Raw genomic sequence first — 18,235 nt, forward strand, 5'->3', positions numbered from 1 at the left:
CTTGGGTATAAACCAAACAACTGTGTCAATGGAATTTCCAGATGTTCATCACCATGCCTCCTCACAGCAGGATTCTTACATTTTGCTGTGTTAGAAATAAGTAGGCGAATCAGAAAAATTAATAACTGGTTATTACAAACCTAGCACTATGTTTGTAGTAACGAACTGCACGGGTGACTACTTACTTGACATGCAAGCAGACCATTATACATCATATGTAACCAAAATTTCTCATGTTAGAAAGCTCTGACAGAGTTCCAGTTTGGAGTAGATGGAAATGTGTTTGTAATCTTAAGAGTTCGTTCACATAATGTGTTCACTTAACTTGGATAATGAAAAAGTTTCCCACATGTCGAAAATTCGGTAACCTCAAAAGGAGATGCATTTCCATAAATTGTCCATAATTGTCTTAATAATTTGTTGCCACACAGAAAAGTAAAACTGCAATGTAGTGCAATTCTTTCAGAACACATTGATGCCAGTTTGATATTTGTAGACTGAATAGTATGCCTGTTTAAGTGAGTTGAATGAAATGTAACATTATCCATACATTATGTGCCAGATACGGCAGAAAACACACACTAAGAATATTCTCAAGGAGGAGGAGAGGTAGTGAGAAGGAACTCCCTCGTCAGAGAATTTACTCCGAATGTTTCATTCATACGAAATTGAGAACTTTTTCTGAGAATCTTAGTTTGCTCTGAGAATCTTCTCCAGAGTTAATAACTTGCTCATTCCAGTGCCTAGCAAAGTTCCACAATGAAAGAATGATTTTTTACAGGAGAAGCGTGTCAAGAAGATAAAGAGAGATCTTGAAGGATGGCGAGAAGTTCTGATACCCCTTAATTCTGTTCTCCTGTGGGAGAAGAACTGGTATCCTGGCATGTTATTTGGCGTTACAACAACACTATTTTTGTAAGTAACCTGTGAATATTAACATTACTTTTGCATGTACAGTACTACTATAAGTAAAGTGGTGTTTGATTTACATTGTTTTGAAATCTAGTTGGCAGTACTCAGCGACGAAGTTCTTCCACTATATGCTCTCATAGTTTTTTTAGTATCTTTCTGCAGTGCTAAAAATGACATCAGCCACAGTGAATAAAGTCCTTTAGGAAAATTAGGTGCAACATCTAAAACAAAAACAAAATTTTTAACAAGATGTCATTTGCCATTGTGTTGCAAGTTTTCGAAAAGTCTTAAAAAATTACGTTATTATTTCAGTTTGAGATTGTCTAATTTTGAAACTAGTTTGTGGTATTTTTGTACCTTACAATGAGAATATTTATTCACCTGTTAATTTAGTGATTGACTTGGCGTCTGATTTGACATTGTAACAAGAAGCAAACTCATCATGCTCAGAACAAGTTAGTTACCATCACGAACAACACAGTTGTTTTGAAACTGGTAGGAGTATGTTAAAATGATGACTTTAAGGGGCTCTCTGGTTTAAGACATCATGATGGTACATCGTATGTCATTGTTTTGTATGTGATCACTATTTCTCTATACAGCCAATGTCAGAAGTGCTATTGTCTGTGTAGAAGTTGCAGCTTCAGGAGACTAGCAAAATGCAGGAAGACCTGTTGTGGATTCAAGATAGGTGCAGGGACAGGCAGTTGACTGTAAGCATAAGTAAATTTAACAGATTGCACTATTGGCAGTGAACCACTGGAAACAATAGCGAGCGACCTTAAGTGAAAGGACCACATAAAATTAATTGTAAGAAAATTCCTTGAAAGAATCTTGAGAAAATGTAATTAATCCCTAAAAGAACTGGCCTACAAAACTTAAAAGATCAAGTCGTGAGTAGTACTCGTCAGTCTGAGCCCTTATGGATTTTATTGGTAGTAGATATAGGGAATGAAGAGCAGTGAGTTTCCTCACGGGATTGTTTTGTAAGTGTGGGAGCATTACGTAAATGCTCAACTAACTCTAGTGTCAGACTCTACAAGAGAGCATTGTGTATTTTGTGTGCTATTAAAATTTCAAGAGTAATGCAGTGTATTCCAAGCAGATTCAGGAAACATATTATTTCCTCCCATGTAGGTCTTGCTAAATGGCCAAGGAGAGGAAATCAGATCAGTTGGGACTGCTGAAGCTTGTCAACATTCATTCTTCCTATGCACCATTCCAGAAAGGGGCAACGAAGGGCAGAGGAAATGGTGGTAGTACCAGAAGTACACTCCACCATACTTAGTAAGATGGCTTGCATAGTATTGATGTAGATGTAAATGAATTCTTATACATCTTATAATTAAAGTTTTTCCTGAGACATTTAAATCTCATGTTTATATGTGATAATGATGGAAGCAGAAGAAAGGAATTAAAATTAGTGCCACATCCAGGACTCGAACCCAGGTCTTCTTCCTTACTAGGCAGAAATGCTAACCACTGAAGTTTGTATTGGGGAGTGCAATCAACTAAGGTAGTCCGTGCAGCAATGTTGACCATAGTGCTGCAGTGGTGTAATGGTTAGCATTTCTGCCTAGTAAGTAAAATGATCTGGGTTCGAGTCCCTGCTGTGGCACAAATTTTAATTCCTTTCTTCTGCTTCCATCATTATCACAGATGAAGACGAGACTTAAATGTCTCAGGGAAAACTTTAATTATAATATCACCTATGGTACAGGACTTCCCCATTACATCCAATGCTGGGGTGCTATTCCAATGCCAAGGAGCCCTGGCAATAGTGACAATGTAGGGGAAAAATAAGCTGAAGATAGGAACTGAAGTTTGTATTGGGGAGGGCACTCAACTTGGGTAGTTCGTGCGGCAATCTTGACCATAGTGCTGCGGTGGTGTAGTGGTTAGCATTTCTGCCTAGTAAGCAAGAAGACCCAGGTTTGAGTTCTGGCCATGGCACAAATTTTAATTTCTTCTTCTGCTTCCATCATTATTGCAGTAAATGAATTAAGTCTGTGTGACTTGTGCAGTATAAATACATAATTGCTGAATAATATTTTTAGTTTCTACCCTCAAATGCACCACTGGAAATTTTGTAAGCTGGTTCTTGTGAGATGAAATGTATGGGATCTCCCTGCAAATATTTGCCATGTAAGATTTTCTCTTCAGCTGTTAAATAAGTCTTTGACTATTTACATGATCATTCTTTATATGCAGTCAGTGTCATTTGCTTAACGCGAAACTGAGCCTGTGTTGTTTCATCTGATACCTCTAAACATTGTTACTCCCAAATATTTGCATATTGTGACTAACTGTAGTTGTCTCATTATCTTATGATCAAAGCACTCCAAGCTTTTATGTTTCATTAAGCGCAAAACTTTTCATTTCTCTGCTTTATGAGCTCGTTGCCAGTCTTAGCAACAGGCTGATATTTTGAAGCGATTTTAGTGGAGACATTACTGCATTTTTTCACTGGGTAGAATTTCTCCATGAATAACTGCCTGATCTGTGAATAGTCTGAGATTACCGCTAATAAACTGTGCTTAGTGTGTATCATGAATTATAATGGTGTTCCGTTGGACTCCTGTAGGGTGCACGAGATATTACTTCAGTGTGTGTAAATGATTCTCCATCCAGGATAAATTTCAGCATCCTGCCTGTCAGGAAATGGTTGTCCAGTTGTAAGCATAGTAAGATGTTCCATAGCAACATATAGGATTTTTTTTCTTGAGAAAATGTCAATATTTTACTTGAATTATTTTTTTTAAAATAGTGGAAACATGTCCATAGCATTCAGAATATTGTGTGTGAAGAGAATAAGTCAAGCATCACTTGGCTGATGTTTTTGGAATCAGTGCTTATTTTTGTGAAGAAGGCTATTTTCTTCCAGACAGGTTATAATGTTTTAACTTAGAATAAGTTATAAGATTCTACCATAAATAGGTTGAGTGATACAGCATGGCAGTGAATGTAAAAAGGCTGGTACTGGGCAGTCACTTAAATTTGTTCAATGTTTGGATGACATAGATGGCTTCCAGATCTATCTGTGTATAGATGAAGAAACCTGTATGCAACACCTAGAAAAAGTGCAGTCTTTTGATGGAAACCACATACAAAGGACTGAAAAGCTATAACTGTACATAAAGGATTTGGTTCTGCATTCCGATTTTTAGCTATGAGAGTCGTCCAATAATTAAAGAAACAAATTGGTCTGGGGAAAACTGTTAGTAGGGCAAGTTTGATACTTTTATGGCTTCAAGTTGGAATCACTGGGACAAACCCTGATCAGCTGATGTATAACCTCAAAAATACATTTCAAGATGGTGAGTCGCTTGAAACATCCACATTAGTTGAACAACATTCTGTTATTCATTTTTTACTTTCTGAAGTTGAGAAACTGAATATATACTGTAGAATGTCTCAAGTTTATGGTGAAGGTTGTATGAATCGTGCAAATGTTTACAAGTGGGTAGAGCAGTTCAAAAATGGTTGCAACTCAGTGACTGATGAACACTGTTCTGGCCAACCAGCTGCAGTTTCAACTCCCTCACTTGAAAGTCGAATTGATGGCATTATTCATGCTGACTGCCATGTGACTATGGAAATGATAGTTGATAAAGTTCAAGTTAGTACTGGTACAGTTCATAACATTATCTGTAACAAGCTGAAGTACCGCAAAACGTGTGCAAGATGGGTCCCAAAGGAGTTGACGCAGCTTCACAACTGAGTGAGGTGGCACAGTGGTTAGCACACTGGACTCGCATTCGGGAGGACGACGGTTCAATCCTGCATCCGGCCATCCTGATTTAGGTTTTCCGTGATTTCTCTAAATCACTTCAGGCAAATGTCGGGATGGTAATTTCGAAAGGGCACGGCCGACTTCCTTCCCCATCCTTCCCTAATCCAATGAGACCGATGACCTCGCTGTTTGGTCTCTTCTCCAAACAACCCCAACCCATGGCATGGCAGCTTCACAAGGAAACAAGGCTCAGAGTGCGCACAGAGCTGAAGGAACATTATGAGAGAGAAGGTCAAGACTTCCTCAACAAAAATTTAACTTGTGATTAAACTTGGGTTCATTATTATGAGCCAGAATAAAAAAAGACAAAGCATGGAGTGGAAGCACACCAACTCACCTGTCCAGAAAAAATTCAAAACTCAAGCATCAGCAGGCGAAGTCATGTTTATGGTGTTTTGGAATGCTGAAGGTCCAGTTTTTTATGATTATCTCGAAGAGTAGCGTACAATGAACAGTCAATACTACTTGAATTTGCTTTTAAAAACAAGGTGAAGCCAGCCATGAGAGAGAGAGATGTCATGGATCTCGGAAGAGAAGTGTGATTCTCCAGCAAGGCAACACACGCCCTCATATTGCTCAACTAACCCGAGAAACCATTGACAGAATGGGCTGGGAAGTACTGTCTCATCTCCCTTGCAGTCCTAATTTAGCAGTTAGTGATTTCCATTCGTTTCGTGCACTGAAGGAGGCATTATGTGGGAAGAGCTTCCAGGACAAAGACAACATGAAAAAGTTTGGGGAAATTGGTTCAAACATCAAGATACAGAGTTTTTTTGCAGCCAGAATAAAAGAGCTTGTAGCCTGTTGGAACAAATGCATAAATGTTCAAGGGGATTATGTTGAAAAGTAGAAAAAGTATTGTTTTGTAAAAATAAATGCTTTTTTTCTCCAGACCAATTTGTCTCTTTAATTATTGACTGACCCTTGTACATGAAACTTCAAATATTCTTTAGCTATTTCTCTTAAAGTTCTTGTCTGGATAACAAGTATTACAAAGACAATGGTCATTAAAGGCAAAAAGATCCTCTAGAAAACTGAGGATGTGGATTTGTTTAGTCATACTGGCAGACAGTTGCTAACAGTTTATTAATAAAATGAACTTGGAACGTTTAGTTCCAGTCTGAAATCAGACAAATGTAGGAGGACTGTTGTTTTAGTGTAGAAACATCATAATGTGGTTTGTGGACAATATGTACCAAATAAAGTAATAAAAACATCATGAAGACATCCCATGATTTAATAGATGTTTGAAGAATATTGTGAAAATGGGGGTTCTTACACTCTCTCTGTACAAGAGAATGCAGAGAAACTGATGGAGAAAACTTAATAGCTTAAGATTGTTTGTCAAAGTTCTGAATACATGCACTGAAGAGCCAAAGAAACTGGTACACCTGCCTAATCTCGTGTGCAGCTCCGGCAAGCACGCGAAAGTGCCACAACATGACGTGGCATGGGCTTAACTGATGTCGTAAGTAGTGCTGGAAGGAATTGACACCATGAATGCTTCAGGGCTATCGTTAAATCTGTAAGAGTACGAGGGAATGGAGATGTCTTCTGAACGGCATGTTGCAAGGCATTCCAGATATGCTCAAAAATGTTCATGTCTTGGGAGTTAAGTGGCCGGTGTTGTTGTTGTTGTTGTTGTTGTGGTCTTCAGTCCTGAGACTGGTTTGATGCAGCTCTCCATGCTACTCTATCCTGTGCAAGCTTCTTCATCTCCCAGTACCTACTGCAGCCTACATCCTTCTGAATCTGCTTGGTGTTTTCATTTCTTGGTCTCCCTCTACGGTTTTTACCCTCCGCGCTGCCCTCCGATGCTAAATTTGTGGTCCCTTGATGCCTCAGAACATGCCTTACCAACCGGTCCCTTCTTTTTGTCAAGTTGTGCCACAAACTCCTTCTCCCCAATTCTATTCAATACCTCCTCATTTGTTATGTGATCTACCCATCTAATCTTCAGCATTCTTCTGTAGCACCACATTTTGGAAGCTTCTATTCTCTTCTTGTCTAAACTATTTATCGTACATGTTTCACTTACATGCATGGGTACATTCCATACAAATAGTTTCAGAAACGACTTCCTGACACTTAAATCTATACTTGATGTTTACAAATTTTTCTTCTTCAGAAACGCTTTCCTTGCCATTGCTAGTCTACATTTTACATCCTCTCTATTTCGACCATCATTACTCCCCAAATAGCAAAACTCCTTTACTACTTTAGTGTCTCATTTCCTAATGTAATTCCCTCAGCATCACCCGACTTAATTTGACTACATTCCATTATCCTCGTTTTGCTTTTGTTGATGTTCATCTTATATCCTCCTTTCAAGACACTGTCCATTCCGTTCAGCTGCTCTGTCTCTGACAGAATTACAATGTCATCGGCGAACCTCAAAGTTTTTATTTCTTCTCCATGGATTTTAATACCTATTCCGAATTTTTCTTTTGTTTTCTTCACTGCTTGCTCAATATACAGATTGAATAACATTGGGGGGAGGCTACAACCCTGTCTCACTCCCTTCCCAACCATTGCTTCCCTTTCATGTCCCTCGACTCTTGTAACTGACATCTGGTTTCTGTACAAATTGTAAATAGCCTTTTGCTCCCTGTATTTTACCCCTGCCACCTTCAGAATTTGAAAGAGAGTATTCCAGTTAACATTGTCAAAAGCTTTCTCTAAGTCTACAAATGCTAGAAACGTAGGTTTGCCTTTCTTTAATCTTTCTTCTAAGATAAGTCGGAGGGTCAGTATTGCCTCATGTGTTCCAACATTTCTACGGAATCCAAACTGATCTTCCCTGAGGTCTGCTTCTACTAGTTTTTCCATTCGTCTGTAAAGAATTCATGCTAGTATTTTGTAGCTGTGACTTATTAAACTGAAAGTTTGGTAATTTTCACATCTGTCAACACCTGCCTTCTTTGGGATTGGAATCATTATAGTCTTCTTGAAGTCTGAGGGTATTTCGCCTGTCTCATACATCTTGCTCACCAGATTGTAGCGTTTTGTCAGGACTGGCTCTCCCAAGGCCGTCAGTAGTTCTAATGGAATGTTGTCTACTCCTGGGGCCTTGTTTCGACTCAGGTCTTTCAGTGCTCTGTCAAACTCTTCACGCAGTATCTTATCTCCCATTTTGTCTTCATCTACATCCTCTTCCATTTCCATAATATTGTCCTCAAGTACATCGCCCTTGTATAGACCCTCTATATACTCCTTCCACCTTTCTGCTTTCCCTTCTTTGCTTAGAACTGGGTTTCCATCAAAGCTCTCTATATTCATACAAGTGGTTCTCTTTTCTCCGAAGGTCTCTTTAATTTTCCTGTAGGTAGTATCTATCTTACCCCTAGTGAGATAAGCCTCTACATCCTTACATTTGTCCTCTAGCCACCCCTGCTTAGTCATTTTGCACTTCCTGCCGAAATCAATTTTGAGATGCTTGTATTCCTTTTTGCCTGCTTCATTTACTGCATTTTTATATTTTCTCCTTTCATCAATTAAATTCAATATTTCTTCTGTTACTCAAGGGTTTCTACTAGCCCTCGTCTTTTTACCTACTTGATCCTCTGCTACCTTCATTTTTTCGTCTCTCAAAGCTAACCATCCTTCTTCTACTGTATTTCTTTCCCCCATTCCTGTCAATTGTTCCCTTATGCTCTCCCTCAAACTCTGTACAACCTCTGGTTTAGTCAGTTTATCCAGGTCCCATCTCCTTAAACTCCCACCTTTTTGCAGTTTCTTCAGTTTTAATCTACAGTTCATAACCAATAGATTGTGGTCAGAGTCCACATCTGCCCCTGGAAATGTCTTACAATTTAAAACCTGGTTCCTAAATCTCTGTCTTACCATTATATAATCTATCTGATACCTTTTAGTATCTCCAGGGTTCTTCCATGTATACAACCTTCTTTCATGATTCTTGAACCAAGTGTTAGCTATGATTAAGATATGCTCTGCGCAAAATTCTACCAGGCGGCTTCCCCTTTCATTTCTTAGCCCCAATCCATATTCACCTACTATGTTTCCTTCTCTGCCTTTTCCTACTGTCGAATTCCAGTCACCCATGACTATTAAATTTTCGTCTCCTTTCACTACCTGAATAATTTCTTTTATCTCATCATACATTTCATCAATTTCTTTGTCATCTGCAGAGCTAGTTGGCATATAAACTTGTACTACTGTAGTAGGTGTGGGCTTTGTGTCTATCTTGGCCACAATAATGCGTTCACTATGCTGTTTGTAGTAGCTTACCCGTACTCCTATTTTTTTATTCATTATTAAACCTACTCTTGCATTACCCCTATTTGTATTTGTATTTATAACCCTGTATTCACCTGACCAAAAGTCTTGTTCCTCCTGCCGCCGAACTTCACTAATTCCCACTATATCTAACTTTAACCTATCCATTTCCCTTTTTAAATGGTTGCACCTACGGTACGGCCATCTGTATTGCTGAGGCACGCAAGCCTCCCCACCAATGGCATGGTCCATGGTTTATGGGGGGTTGGGGGGGATTGGAGTGGCCAACAGAAGCGTTTAAACTCAGAAAAGTGTTCCTGGAGCCACTCTGTAGCAATTCTGGATGTGTGGGGTGCCACAATGTTGTGCTGGAATTGCCCAAGAATGTCGGAATGCACAATGGACCTGAATGGATGCAGGTGATCAGACAGGATGCATACATGTGTGTCACCTGTCAGTCATATCTAGATGTATCAGGGGCCCATATCACTCCAAGTGCACATGCCCCACACCATTACAGAGCCTCCACCAACTTGAACAGTCCCCTGCTGACAAGCAAGATCCATGGATTCATGAGGTTTTTTCCTTACCCATACACGTCCATCTGCTCAATACAGTTTGAAACGAGACCCCCTCTGACCAGGCAACATGTTTCCAATCATCAACAGGCCAATGTTGGTGTTGACGAGTCCAGGAGAGGTGTAAAGCTTTGTGTCACGCCATCATCGAGGATACATGTGTGGGCCTCTGGCTCTGTTGAATGGTTCGCATGTTGACGCTTATTGATGGCCCAGCATTGAAATCTGCAGCAGTTTGCGGAAGGGTTGCACTTCTGTTGGACCCTCTCTTTCAGTATCTTTTCTGGCCGCAACTATTGAGATTTGATGTTTTACTAGATTCCTGATATTCACAGTACACTTCTGAAATAGTTGTATGGGGAAAATCCTCACTTCATTGTTACCTCGGAGTTGGTGTGTCCCGTAACTCATGCACCAACTGTAACACCACATTCAAAACTCATTTAAATCTTGATAATCTACCACTGTAGCAGCAGTAACCAATCTAAAAATTGTGCCAGACTCTTGTTGTCTTATATTGGCGTTGCCGACTGCAGTGCTAGTGCTGTACTCTGCCTGTTTACTTATCTTTGTATTTGAGTATGCATGCCTGTACCAGTTTCTTTGGAGCTTCAGTGTGTAAAGCAATGAGCACATCACAACCTTTAATCCAATCTTTTATTGCTGAGTCTGGTGTTGAAACTGATGACTGTAGACTCTAAGTCAAAATATTAAGTTTTGGCTTTAAACAAATGGGTAATACCATATCAACGTTTGACCACTGCACACACAAATGAAATATTAAAACTGAATGACATTTAGACTCCCCAAAGTGATCAAGGTTCCAAACCATGATGAGATTGCTATTGGATTTTACATGGTTAATCTGGTGAATTAATTTATTACTTTGTTCATAATTGTCAAGGTTCTTGTTACTAGTAAAGTGTACAGGTCACTCTCGTTTACAAAAATGTAAAAAAAAAAAAAAAAAAAAAAAAAAAAACAGGAAGCTAGTATCTCGATCCACCTCCTGTCTTGGGATCCTAGAGTGTATTCTAATCCTGAACGTTGTTGTTCCTGGAGTAAAAACCGTTACTCTTAGGGAATTAGTATTAGTTCAGAGGAAACCTTCGTAGCAAAGCTCTCATTCAATATATCACAATTACTGCAAGCAGGTACACAGACAGATTCTGTTGCCCTAAATTTCTGAAAAGTTGACATTGTATCTCACTGTTGACCAGTAACCACAATACAATCATAGGGAGTATTTTCACAGATATGCAACTGGCTTGATGACTGTTCTATGATTTAACAGGGAGTGTCATCAGCACTGCTAGAGTGTTAGCTGATTACTGTTATCAACAAGTATCGTAATTGGATGATCATAAGGAAATGCAGAAGATCCAAGAGACATTTTCCACTTGTAATGAATGACTGTTATGATTTCTGACTGTAGGATTAGTGGTTAACTACCAGAGTACACCACATTGTTTAATTAAACAAGCATATGAAATAATATGAAATGAGATGAACACACAAAATCAATATAACGGAAGGCAGATGGAAGGCTTAAAAGACATTGGAATAGATCTGGGGAAAATGCTGTGCATCTTTAAAAGAAATCTCGTACAAGATGCAAGTGCACCCAGTTATAGACAGCATTCGGAGCCCATATCAAGTAGATATGAGGGTTGACCGGGAACAAATTCAGATGCTTATTGCTAGGATCATAACACGTAGTTATAGACCATTTGAAAACAGAACAGAGGTGTTTAGGGAGCTTAAAGAGGAGGTTTTGGATGAAATGTGACATTGCTATCACGAAAGCCAAATGGAGAACCATTACCTGGTTAAAGCTGGTTTGTCATAGAGCACATTGTCATGCTGATACACTTACTCATCTTCACCAAATTGTTCCTCTACTATACACAGTACACAGTGCTGTAAGGTATGTTCATATCCTTCCACAGTTGTATTTTCTCAAGAGCAAGACACTACGCATTATGGCAGGTAATATTGTTCAGGCATTTGCCAAATCCAAACCCTTTCATTGGAGTGCTGCAGGGTATCGCATGATTCACCACTCCAAATCGTGGATTTCTGGTCATCAGCTGTCTTTACACCACATCAAGTGGCCCTTAGCACTGACTGAGTGGCACTTAGCACTGACTGCAGAAATGTGTGGCTTATGAGGAGCTGCTTGACCATTGTACTCATTCTTTTTAACTCCTTTTCCACAGTCGTGGTAGCTGGACTGTTGGTAGCACTTTTGAAATAGCGATTCTTTCTACTGATTTCATGTGATTTTCTTAAAACGTCCTCCACAATGATAAATGTTCCATCAATACTTGATGTCTGCTTCATCTTGGTTTGTTCCTTTGCATTTCCACTGCAGTCACAAGAGTTGACTTAGGCGGCTTTAGGAGTGTCAAAATATCACTGGTGGATTTGTTGTTCAGGTGACATCTGATAACATCTCTTGATGGATCCATTCTGCTGTTACTGTTTCTCCACTGACAACACGATGTCCCTACCTTCTTTCATACTATTGGGTCCACCTCTCATGATGTCTAGTGTTCAGTTACACATTACACAGGGATATCCGGACACTTTTGATCAGATAGTGTATGTAGATGCAGTGCTGTTAAGAAATATACTGAGTATTCGTGTCTGAAAATTAAAATGTAAGAAAACATCACCCATTGGTATAAAATAATCATTTTACAAGTAAATATAGATTCATCAATAAAGGTATTTCTTTCTTCTGACTCATGTTGACACTGAAGCATACATCAGATGTAGCGTTATCAGTTGAATTAGTTCCTTGTTCACATAAATTTGTCTTTTATTCAGGAACTTTAATGGCAGTTTCTAGTAAAGAAACTGCAATTGCACCTAATATAAGTTTCTTCGGCAGCATTATTTCAAAAATTGATGACGCCTAATTAACAGAGGAAACTTTGATGGTCAATAATCACACACAGGTACAGCAGGCAACCAAAGACTGCTGAAACAACTACAAGCAAGTGATGTACAGATTGATAGTGTACATGTGTGTGCCAGAAAACCCTCTAAACCTCAGTGAAAAGATCCATATGGTTAACAAGTCTTAGAGGCCTTGCTGGGAAATTGATAAGAAGTTACTCAAACTCAAAAGTATAATTCCTTTACTGTGTTGTGCTAAGATAGTCAGTAAACAATTTTTTTTAGTTTTTTTTGAAGATTGTTGTTAATTGTCACAGAAAAGGGGGAGGGGTGGTGTAAAATGAATAAAAGGAGAAAGTATAGAGTTGAAGAAATCTATCCTCTGCTCAGGGGTAGTGGCTTTAATGAAGAAAGTTATGGCCAAGAAATCAAAGTAAGCCAAAAAATGCAGTTTACACAGAGCTGTCAACATCCCACAAAAAAAAAAAAAAATAAATAAATAAATAAATAAAATAAAATCAAATCAATTAGTTTTCCAAAGCCCAAGTGTGATCGAATTTGTTTTGTGAAAATCACAACAGTGATTTTGGAAGACTTCAGTGAGTAAAACTCGCATTTCATTCATTTCGAGATGTTTACTCTTTCTAAAGTCAAAAAAAGAAAACAAGATTGGACCAATGAGAGTGTTAAGACGTGCTCTTTGGGGCGTTAGAGAGAAATTATCATTTTTCATCTTGGCAGATAGCACACACCTAATTAACACCTGACTAGTACACAGTGACATTGTTAATGAACTAACCGTTCTAAACATTGTCATGACCATAATAATTGTTGTAACTTTGTTGTCAGTCCTCAAAAAGTCAATTCAGTTTATCCTTCAGAAATACATTATTTTCCTCAGTGGTAGCAATCTGTTTGAGAATGAGACTGCCATGTATGACTACACAAGAAATGGCACAAACACCAAATTAGATTGTAGAAACTCTTGTAAGGTCCTTAAAGCCCTATAGCTTTATAACCAATGTTACTTCTTACTTTTTAATAATCATTGTATTGTTTTTACAGCCTTTTCTGGTACCTTGACCCATCTGTGTTAACTACAATATCAGTTGTGGGTCTGTTAACAACTCTAGTCGATTACCTGGTGCCCACATTGACAGCTAGTATTTGTCATCCTGACAGTTGGACTGGAGTCAAGGAACGACAGTTGGAAGATATTTGTCGTAGCTTGGCATCCTTGCAAGGCCAAATCACACATTGGATATGCATTTTATCAGAAACGCGTCAATCTAGACCCAGGCTGGTAAGTCAAGCCACACCTTTACCCATTATGCCTGCATTTTGCGTATTTTTCTTCACAGTAGTTTTTAGATTTTAGTGGCTCAAATGGGAATATTTCCCATAACTGTTAAACTGGAACTGGTGTATAATACAGTCATCTTAGTAAAACAACTTAAAATAGCTGTTATTGAAAGAAATGCATTTGAAACTTTCTTAAAATTTTAATTGTACACAACGTGTTTGAAATAATTCTGATCTGATGTGAGTATTTAGTCTGAAAAACTTAGTAGTTGTAGGTTTGTTTTGATTTTCCCTTCAAAAATTGCTTCCTTTTTACAAAAATGGAGCTCTTTGGGCCATTTCACGCCAAGCGATGTAATTTTGGAAAAAGTTGCCTTATGACCGTCGTGGATTTTGGTAAAATTTTTTGTGATCGTTTGTGTATGTTCCCAAAAACATTGGCAAAGTTTCACAAACACTAATTCAATACTTTCGGAGATATAGCCATTCATTTGTCCCCATAGTGAAACTATGACAGTTCACCCATGAGCTTTCGGCAACTTTGAAACGTAACGTCTCCAAGAATATTTTCTTGAAAGAAACAAAACTGAGCCATCTTGTACATATTGCACTTTCTTAAGCAGAATAATAAAAACAGATTTACTGAGCAATGTTCGTATGGACAATTCGAAACAAAATCAGCTGGGGAAAAAAAACCACTCGAAAAAAACTTTTTATATCTCCATAAGTATTTGTAGGATAAACCTGAAACTTTGCACTTAATAATTTACCAATATGAGGTCATAGAATACACAGTTTCATTCTCATGCTGCTTTCGATTAGTGTATGTATTGAGGGTAAAGTTGCCAATTTTTTTAAACACAAAAATACATATTTTTGGCCTATTTTTACAAAACCTTCTTCTGTAGACTTTTTTAAACCATTTTCATTAGAAAGACCACATCATCAAACCACTGAGAAAAACTGTCATTGATAAGGTGGAGGTGCATTGAAAATGGGCCTCCTATTTCTCTGGCACTCAGTTGTTTAATACAGTCTATGGGAGATTAAATCTAAAGTACTGAGGATTAGGACATTAGCCTGTATCAGAAAAATTGAAAATAAGTAGTCTTATTGTTTGGTAATTAAAAAAAAACATTAGTGCAGCATTCAGCTTTGCAGAATTCTGTTTATAAAAAATGAAATGGAATAAAGAATCCAACAAAAAGAATAGTTTTCTCTTTTTTTGTGCTCTAGTAATTTGAGGCAATTAGGTTTGAAAAGTATAATTTTTTTCTTCTGTGTTATCAAAATTTCTCCCCAAACAATTCCATCATGGGCATCATATGGCCGGCAGTATAGTTTTCCTCTTGACGTCCTACAGCAAATAAATGAAACCTGTAACACTTACAGAAATAACACTTACAGAAATGTATCGTCAGGCTTGAGATACTGTGTAAAGAAACTCATGGGCTTGGAAACATGTAGTAAAGAAACTCGACTGGGGCTGCTGTTGCACAGCTATAGCTACCGCGCATTGGTGTTATGGGATGGGAATGCTGGTTTTCTCTGTCCAGAAGGAAACTGCTGTGGCAAGCCACTATGGACAATAGCAACACATTTATACAGTTTCTCATATGTACCATATAAATCGCTAACTATGCTGACACGAAGAGCGCTATACCTTAAACTGTAATTAAACTAGCATGTCAATAGCATTATAGAATAAAAAGGTATACTAATAATTCTCTATAACTTGAATCCATTCCATGAAAGGTCAAGAAGACTGCTGTGAACTTCATCAAAATTTACACAATGTCACAGTGCAGTAAAACTTGAAAGCTACTTAAACGATTGTGCTAGAGCTGTTATGCAACAATTTTATGGCCATGATCTTCACTGCCTTGGTAACGCACATTTAAATTGCGAAGTTTATAACCAGTTTGATGTTGTATAGCAGAAAACGGAATTAAATACATCGCAATGAGTCGTGACAAGACATTGATTTTTTAAGTTTTTCGAGTTATTTGTACTTTTGTCTCCCTTCCTAGTCACAAAGATTTTTTATATTGCCTTCTCTAGAGAGTACTAAACAATTATTGAATTATAGTTTGAGTCTCAGTGGAAGATGGGTCAATTTTCAATGCACTTCCACCTTATCGCCATTTTTAGGGCTTATATGCTAGCATTGTATAGCTAAATGTAGTTTTTAGGTGGTTGAGAACATGGTCTTTCAAATGAAAAGGATTAAAAGTGTCTGTAGAAGACTTTTTATGAAAGTGTACCAAAAATTGTTAAATTTGCTCTCAATTTGTAAACTGTTGGAACACAGTAGGAAATTGAAATTTTATGTTCTAAGATGTTGTATTGAAGAGTTATTATGTGCGAAGTTTCAAGTTTATGCTGCAATTAGTTCTGGAAATATAAGAAGCTAAACTCAACATTTATTCAGACATCTATTTTTTTGGCCAAATTTGCTTCACCTTATCATTGTATTCTAGGGCCTTACATGCTCACATTGCAAATAAAATATAGTTTGTTAGGTTATTTAGAACATGATTATTAGACTGAAAAGTGTATGAAAGAGTCTGAAGAAGACTTTTTAGTGGGCCAATAGAGCCACCTTTTTTTTTGTTGTTGTAATCATACACCACAATGTCAAAACTTTCAAAATATACTGTTATTCATTCACTTTTTCGTGTTGAAACGCACCACAAAATTTAAAAAACAATCATCATTATCAGTAGCTGTAGACTGCATCTTCAGACGATGATTGACAGCCATCTGTATCTCCTTCATGTGGTAGGTTTTTTGTGAAATGGACATTATTACGATCCTAGTGTGGGAGTCAGTGACTTGAACTGGGACATTGAACCTACACCTGCATGACTATGCTGCAATTCACACTTAAATGCCTAGGAGAGGGTTAGTTTTGAGCCACCTTCAAACTGTTTCTCTGCTGTTCCACTCTCTAAACGCATGTAAGGGGGAAAATGGACAGGTCTGATTTCTCGTATTTGATCACAGTGTTCATTTTTCCCTATATAGGCTGGTCACAATAAAATATTTTCGCATTCAGAGGAGAAAGTAGGTGATTTAAATTTCATGAAAACTTCTTGCCGCAGTGAGAAATAGTTGCCACCCCAACTCGCTTATCATATCAGTGACACACTCTCTCCTATTTTGCAATAATAGAAAACAAGCTGCCCTTCTCTGGACTTTTATGATGTTTGATGATTGTACTTTTTCTTCATTATAGGCAGGATTCACATAAAGATTTTGTGTATGATAATACAATTGTTTTGTGGAAGTTTAGCCAGCACGTCCTGTGCTGTGTGACTTGCTTCCCATTCGCAGCTTCTTTCATAATAGCCAAGAGGTAATTGAGATAATACTCCCAATCAATAATCTATTCATGATTTATTTTGTGAATAACGGAAAGGCTTGTCACCCTTTAATCGTGCATTTCTTGCAATGCTCTTCCAGTCAGTAGGCCAGTTCACTTTTATGACTATTTTGTTCTGTAGTGATTGCCAAAAGTGCAAAGTCACATTCAAATTTCTCTATGACCGACAAATAGAAATTGTAAATCAATGCTTTCGAGGTTAGGTATTTCGTGAACAGCTGTTAAGCACATTGCAACAACAAATTTGTTTAGGTTCTGTCCTCCATGACGATTACTAAAATAGGAAAATTTCTGAGTGCATGAAATAGTTTCATTTTTATGATTCTGTCATATACTGCAGAATTAAGATTTCAGTTCTAACTTAGAAAATAAAGCGTTGTTGCTAGGATCAGTTGGTGCAAACAAAACTTGCTGTAGATCAAAGCTCCAACTAACAAAAGTCCCATAAGTTTTTTGCTCTCTTATTGTGTGGTTTTCTCTGCTCTTTTGCCCTGTCCATTAGAAAAGATCAGCATTTTAATTATGTGTAAGTTCATGTTTATAGACCTCAGCAGCAATGTAGGCCGTGCATAGATGACACTAGTCTTTTTTGGAAATACAAATAATAGAATAGATTTTAAAAAATCTACTCATCAAGTGGTAGCAGAAGCATACACATATGAAAAGGGATTATAGCTTGCAAGTTTTCAGAGCCAGGGGCTGCTCCTTGTGGTAGAAGGATTGAAGAGGAAGGAAGAGCGGTGAAGTAAAAGGACTGTCGATGTTTAGGAAAAGAGGTAGAGTTTGGAAAAGTCACCCAGAACCCAGTGTCAGGGGAGACTTATCGAAACGAATGAGATGAAAAGACTGATTGTTGGGGTCTGTCAACTGGTCTTATTTGGGTTAATGAAAAGAGAGATTATACTCTGAAAATATTGTTCCATAAATATGGGCTCTAGTTGCTTAAGACCATTTTCTGTGCATGTAGATTTGTATAGGGAGTACATAAATGTGATAAGAAATGGACTTAGGAATTTCCTTTTGCCCCACAGTGACAGTCATGGGATTCAACAACTGCAAAACTTTGAAAGATTCCTCACACTATCCAAAAGTTGTGGTGAAGTGACTTTCTTTACATGATGAACC

At 37.9% G+C, this 18,235-nt stretch overlaps 1 protein-coding gene across 2 annotated transcripts in view; it reads left to right on the forward strand.

The window, feature by feature from the left end:
- LOC124605748 (ADP-ribosylation factor-like protein 6-interacting protein 1) overlaps window positions 1-18,235 on the forward strand; it is a 57,049-nt gene that overhangs the window by 16,909 nt on the left and 21,905 nt on the right. For both annotated transcript variants that reach the window (XM_047137630.1, XM_047137640.1), the window contains exons 2-3: window positions 782-915; window positions 13,489-13,726. In XM_047137630.1, the coding sequence (XP_046993586.1) occupies window positions 782-915; window positions 13,489-13,726 (372 nt within the window). The remainder of the gene's footprint in view (window positions 1-781; window positions 916-13,488; window positions 13,727-18,235) is intronic.

The sequence above is a fragment of the Schistocerca americana genome, chromosome 1 (genome assembly GCF_021461395.2).
Source record: "Schistocerca americana isolate TAMUIC-IGC-003095 chromosome 1, iqSchAmer2.1, whole genome shotgun sequence".
Lineage (NCBI taxonomy): Eukaryota > Metazoa > Arthropoda > Insecta > Orthoptera > Acrididae > Schistocerca > Schistocerca americana.